Here is a 7279-nt window from a genome sequence, read left to right on the forward strand (position 1 = left end):
TGAATATTCGAACCAAATTGTCTAATTTTATAATTCGATTTTATCCAAATAGTGAACGCCTATATATGTAATGTTAGTTTTTAGTTATATACATCTAAATGTGTATCTATGTCATTTTACATTTACAAAGTAAATAATTATCAACTATTTTTACCATATTAATTCATAAACTAGCTTATCAACTCACTAACATGACCTAATAAAGAGATTATTTATGTGACTTAAATATATTTTTTTATTAAAAAAAGGAAGGAAGAGTAAGGTTGCAAATATAACTTGAGAAGATAAAACCAAGGTGATATCATCCATCTTTATGAAAAGATCAGTTTGATTGATTACCCCTTTACTGTTTGCATAAGTGCTCTAGCTTTTGAGAAAAATAAAGTAATCAAATGGGTTTCCATCCTTGATTCCATTAATGAGAGTGGAGTCCTGAAATTTGTGCAAAAGAAGTGGATTACTTCTCTTTCTTATGACATGCAAATCATAAGGCCAATTGCAATGCTATATATAAACCACACTTCCCTCTACTTCATCTCACCAACAAACACAAACAAACACACAGTTTAAAATTATCAAAAACAACATGATGCTACAAGATCTAAAGCCATATTTAGCTGTCATATTTTTGCAATTTGGGAATGCGGGTTTGGTTATAATCGCCAAAGCTGCTCTTAATCATGGAATGAATCATTACACTTTTGCAGTTTATCGAAACCTTGTTGCCACCCTTGTTATCGCTCCTTTTGCTCTCTACTTCGAAAGGTCCTTTCTCTCTCTCTCTCTCTATCTCTATCTTTCTAACTTTCTTTCTCTATGTATCTATATACACACATATGTATCTGATACTGTGGTAATTGCAGGAAAGGGAGGCCAAAACTGACGTTTTCAATCTTCATCAAGATAATGTTGCTAGGCCTCTTAGAGTACGTTTCTGATTCTTTTTAACCATAATCATCTATTTAAATTATGTTTCATTTCTAAGAGTTTTCATGTTTTTGTTTTTTCTTATAGGCCCGTTATCGATCAGAACTTATACTATGCAGGGATGCAATATACAACTGCAACTTTTGCAATAGCCATGTGCAATATAATCCCCGCCATGACATTTATCATGGCTTGGATATGCAGGTAATGTTTTTATTTGTCTACGCATATTATGTTGTTAATTTGGAAAATGGTCTCAAAGATTCCAACAACCTTTCTAATAAAAAATAATAGAGAAATATTACATGGAAAGCTCCAAAACAACATAACTAATCTTAAAGAAAAACAAAGTAAAAAATAATCTCTCCGATCGTGTTACAACACACTTTTCTACATGCTAAATCAAATTACGAACTAAAGAATGAAATACGTAAAGCATATCTGATTAGGACATCATGAGTGTATGACACCAAAGCCTTGAACTCATTCATAGTCATAAAACTCATTCGACTTGTTCTCTTAATTAATGTTCCACAACTACTTTTATTTTCGCCAAATGTGGACACATGCATACATTGTATAGTTACATGTTGTATTTCTCAGGCTTGAGAAGGTGAATATCAAGAAAGTACATAGCATGGGGAAGATAGTCGGGACATTAGTGACAGTGGGAGGAGCGATGATAATGACGGTGGTTGTGGGACCCACAATTGGTCTGCCATGGAGCAAAGGCTCAACCACCGCACACAACCAGCAATCAACCGCCCCTGTAAGTGCCGGAGACAATATCAAAGGATCCATGATGATCATCGCAGGTTGTTTGTCATGGAGCTGCTTTTACATTGTCCAGGTAGAATTTTTTTTTTTTTTTTTTTTTTTTTAATTAAAGAATCTACAATAGTTTTAATTATAACAAAGTAGATTATTGCTAATTAATTGTTGTTTTACAGGCACTTACGTTGAAGTCATACCCAGCAGAACTCTCTCTCACGGCTCTAATATGTGCAGCGGGGACATTGCAAGGGAGTATTGTGACTATAATTGCTGAAAGGGGGAATAATGCGGCATGGAGATTACAATGGGATGCTGGACTTGTGACTATAGTTTATGGTGTAAGAAAATTGAGAGGAATATATATATATATATATATATATATATATATATATATATATATATATATATATATATATATATATATATATATATATATATATATATATATATTAAAATAAATGTTAGAAAAAAAAAATAATTAATTTCTGAATATTTATATTTATGTTTAAATGCAGGGAGTGATCTGTTCAGGATTGGGTTACTATCTTTCGGGAATTGTAATGAAGGAAAAAGGGCCGGTTTTCGTTACTGCTTTTAACCCTTTAAGCATGGTCATCGTCGCTATTTTGGGATCTATTGTTTTATCTGAACAGATGAATTTAGGAAGGTATAATATAATAATTATATGGTTATAAAAGTCGTCACCTTATATAGGAGTGATTCATCTCTAACATATTATACTATTTTTACATTAAAAATAATATTCCAAGTACATATTTTTTCCAAACTTATAACAATACTCTTAATTTCATTAGTATTTTATAAATTTGTCTTATATTTATTGTTACACTAGCTTTATAATTATATTATTAAAGAGTTATATCTAATAAATTATTTGTTATTGTGTTTCTAATTGTTAAATGGTATTTAAATTTATAAATAAATTCAAAAAATGTTTTGCAATATAAATGATTAATTGATATAAATTTAATGTGTAACATAATATCTAAAATAACATGAATTATTACATTTTAAGTATAATTATATAGATAGATTAGCTAAAAATATATAACTAAATTGTATGCATATATAAATGGACTAACGATCATGTGAATGTTGATTATGTAGGGTTCTTGGAGCAGTAGTGATCGTTGTTGGGCTATACTTGGTGATATGGGGCAAGAGCAAGGATGAAAGTCAGTCAAATTCCAAATTTGACCCTGATGAGATTCCACCTGTTAATCAACAAATACCCATGACGATTAGTATAAAAAAATTGGGAAATGAAGATCATGATCATAGTCTGTCGATTGCAATGCCACCAACTAATGAAACATTTAATAAAATTAATGGAAAATAGAATGATTAATTAACAGTTTAATTGTTGATGAGGGAAAAATATGGCACATGTTGCTTGTAGTACTAATTGTTCTATTGAATATATTGCAAACTTTAGTCTCTAGTGGCTATCACATCTACATTTGCTAACATGGTTCGATGTGTCTACTTTTTTGGTTAAGGTGCTTGTCTACGTATGTCGTAGAATAAATTATGTATATATAATGAATCAAAGGATATATTATTCCGTATCTGCTGATACTTGATACTTTATACTTTATACATATAAAGAGTATGCAAGCAATGAATAAAGAAAAAACATCAGCTAGTAATAAAAACAAAACTATTTTACTCGATGGAATTGGGTAATGGTGAAATTGGAGACTCTTTTGGAGTGGGTCATATTGGTTGTTTTTCTACTTTATGAATATAATTTGAGCCCATGACCCTTTTTTTCTCTTTCCTTCTCTTTATTTGTTTTTCTACTTTATGAAAAAAAAAATACTTTGACACCAACATATAATGGTAGTTCAAGGTTGTTTAATTTGGATTACTTTGACGAAATATAATGGTTTCGGCTGCAAATTAACCAAAAATACCACAGTGTTTATATCATTTGCCAGTGCCAAAATACATGATTCAAACTTGTATGTGTCTAATTTAAATAATATAATATAAATAATTTTCTAGTTTTTTATCGGGTTGGATTGTCAGTAATATCATATAAATAAAAATATGATATTCACTCTAGCTCCAAACACCAAAGATAAACATAATTAACTATACTAAGGAATGTCATTTGACGAATTCTCCGTATTTTAAAAAGAGAAAAATGCAAGAATGGTCCATATGGTATGTTAAAATTCTGGGCAAAAAAAGTTTTGACTAACAACAGTGGTCCAAAAGTTTCATTTTCTTACGAGATTGGTCTAATTTGGTTTGATTTTTTTTTTCTAAAATGACAATTTTGTCATTTGTATTTTTTTATCCAATTTTTTATTACATAAATCAAAAAAAGAAAAGAAAAAAGAAATTACTCTCTCTCTGTCTCTCTCTCTCTCAAGTTATTCATCTTAGACACATCTTCTTGCCTATGTTCTTCTTCATTAAGAACACTCAAGAACATATTCTACTACCACCACCGTTCGACCACCGTCCTCCACTACCACCATTCACCACTTTCATCTCCACCAAAATCAGATCAGATGAACACACATGGAATATGATGAACACACACAAGTCAACAAAAGCATCCATTGATTTTTCAATAAATTCAACACAAGCACACACAAACACATAAACTCAAACAAGACCAACGATTTGGTGAAGATGAAGGAGAATCATAACGTCACCACCACCACGACTTGGAAAACGAGTTTGCAGAGACAAAGGACAATGTGGAAACCCTTCGTCGGATTTTAGATCTATCTCGCCACCATCTTCCTCGACAAACCCTAGTCGTTGCCACCTTCGTTTCTCTTCCTCTCCATTGATTTTTGACCACCATCTTCACGTCACCTTCTTAGGCGGATAGATCTAAACTGAGAATGACGATGAGGGTGAATGTGACAACCAGAAAGATTTGGATCAAGCAAGGTCAAAATTGTAACCTTGCGCAAGTGAATTCACAATGTAACCTTGTTATAACAAAACTTTGAAATACAAAAGGGCATTGTTTATATAAGTGTATATATGAGTAAGTGCATACTTTAAAAAGCATGTTGTTAGTAAACACTTAAAGGGAAAGTAAAGCCAAATGCTTGCAACATAAATCATGGAATTAAAACATTAATGTATAATCTTTGGCATAAGTACCCCACCCTTAAGATTTCGGTTTCTTTAACTCAAGGCCGAAAACACCATCTTAGTACCCCACTAAGGCCGAAAACAGTAGTTAGGGAGGATTCAAAACCGAAAACACAAGCTAAAAAGGGGCGAGAACCAAAATCACAAGCCTAGGACACACCTAGGCCGAAATCACTTGGGATTTCGGCCATATTAAGGGAATTCCAAAGAGATTTCAGTTTAAGACACTACTAGAAAAACAGCCTTTTACGACGCTCATTGCGCGTCGTAAAACGCTCAGACGACGCGCAAATGCGCGTCAAGGAAGGCCCTGTCATAACGAGAGACGACGCGCTTTTGCGCGTCCTCTATAGACGACGCACATTTATGACACGCAGTGCGTATCATTAAAGTCGCTGTCAAGAAAGGTCATGTCATAAATGAAGATGACACACATTTTTGCGTATCGTAATTAAATTTTTTTTTTTAAAATTATTTATATATTTACTAATTTTCAAATCAAATTTGCATTTCATGTCTAATAGAAAATAAAATACCATATATAAAAAATATAATACATTGCATAAAAGTTAATGTCATACAAATAATCATTCCAATAGTAGACAAATGGATAAATCTCAAAGGGTTCAAAAATATGTTTGTCTTCTAATAGAACTTATACACAAGAAAGTACTGAATTTGCTATTGAACTTATACACAAGAAGAAGGTGTTTGAAGTCAGAAAAGGTCTCAACAACTGAATTGGCCCCGGAAGCTTGTGGTTTGACTGCAACTGAGATAAGGATACCATGTTTACTCTTTTTACTAAACAAACTTGACAATAAGATAATATAAAACTGAATTATTATTATGATTAAGCCATAGATGCACTCAAGCTATAGATACCAATGGTGATGGTCTTTCATCAGCTGCACGTGGAAACCCACTAACCATAAATAACTTCAACAGTTAACAAGTAAATGTATTGACCTACATAAACAATGTCAACAGTTAACAAGTAAATGTATGTTTCACAAATGGAGAAGGTTGGAAGGTTGAAAGGTTGAGGTTGCCCTGAACAAGCTCTGTAAGCCCTTTTAATGCTCTGCTATCACTAAAGAAGTATCATCCTATATAGGGAACCATAGCCAGATATTTATGAACCCAAAGAACATAGAGAGTTTATGTATTTGAATTTGGATAAAAGATTGAAGCACAAACACAAACAAACATTATCCAATCCATGGGGTATTTTGGAAAATAGTATGTACATTCTTGACAAATCATCAACCAGCAAGTGAAGTGTAGAATGGAAAGAAACAAATGTTCACAGCCAGTAACAAAAGAAACAAGATTTAGCAGGTAGGTACCTGATTACCCCTCATGATGTCAGGATGAAGGCTGGGGGTGGTTGTTCCCATTGGCTGGTAGTGGTATCCTTATGAGGATGAATCTGAATGATCGAAGATTTTTCCATCAATGCTTTCAAGAAATTGAGAGCCCCATACACATTCCATGCATGTGAAAATATAAATAACATTGTATTCCATCAGAATTAGGTATCCATGTAACCAATTTGGTGATTTAGTCCATGAGAATGTTCAAAATTTGTGTTTTCAAATTTCCTTTTGCAATTTTGGTGCCTATAGGGACCAAAATTGTTGCAACAATTGAAAATAGGCAACAAAATTGCAAAGAGGAAACTGTTTGGGACCAAAACTGAGACTTTTGAACAAACTCAGGTACCAAAAAGGTAATTTACTCTTTCATTAAATAAGTAATATTCACAGATTAAAGGCAATATAAAAAATACACCTTCCCAAGGTCTCCAAGGAAGAAACTGCACACTGCTACATATCTGAAAATAAATTAAGATAACAAGCAAGAACTTGTGTATGTGTGTGTGCGTGGGGGGGGGGGGGGGGTGGGGTGTCAATGATTAAGCAAGACAAATAATTTAAGGATACACTTTCATGGGCAGCTCTTAATGTCTTATAAAGGCACTTTTGGTGAATGTCAATAATCTGCAAGATAATAATCAGTATTAAGAGGAATAAATGCAAACTATAAATCAGATAGAAAAAGAAGATTAAAAATAAGATCATTAAACCAAAAATGACTATTGTAGTCGTTGTTGTGAAGTAGAAAAAAATTAATCTATTAACTAAATAACCAAACCTTAAGGTGCAACCTAAATCATATTGGATTTGAAGAATAAACAATCCTGAAATGGCATAATAATGTTAGTTACTTCATCTGCACAAGACCTGGTGGTGGTCCAGTTGTGTTGTCGGAAGAAAATCATGTTGTTCTTGACTAATTCACCAACTTGCCTAAGTAACAAACAAGTGGATTCATTATTGTCCTGTTTAAAAGTTTTTGAAATGCATATGGTATATGGTGAAGGGTGAACCTGGTTTAAATGTGTTGTGACATAGGGGATGATTAGTAATCC

The 7279-nt window shown here is 32.7% G+C and overlaps 1 protein-coding gene across 1 annotated transcript; it reads left to right on the forward strand.

The window, feature by feature from the left end:
- Window positions 1–517: 517 nt before the first annotated feature.
- On the forward strand, window positions 518–3163 carry LOC145068671 (WAT1-related protein At2g39510-like). The gene is made up of 7 exons (XM_079015674.1): window positions 518–765; window positions 864–926; window positions 1015–1131; window positions 1531–1777; window positions 1878–2039; window positions 2217–2368; window positions 2830–3163. The coding sequence occupies exons 1-7, from the start codon at window positions 587–589 to the stop codon at window positions 3059–3061; spliced, it is 1152 nt and encodes a 383-aa protein (XP_078871800.1). The 5' UTR covers window positions 518–586; the 3' UTR covers window positions 3062–3163.
- The last annotated feature ends 4116 nt before the right edge of the window (window positions 3164–7279 follow it).

Source organism: Lactuca serriola, chromosome 8 (assembly GCF_051521515.1).
Source record: "Lactuca serriola cultivar US96UC23 chromosome 8, Lser_US96UC23_V15, whole genome shotgun sequence".
Classification (NCBI taxonomy): Eukaryota; Viridiplantae; Streptophyta; class Magnoliopsida; order Asterales; family Asteraceae; genus Lactuca; species Lactuca serriola.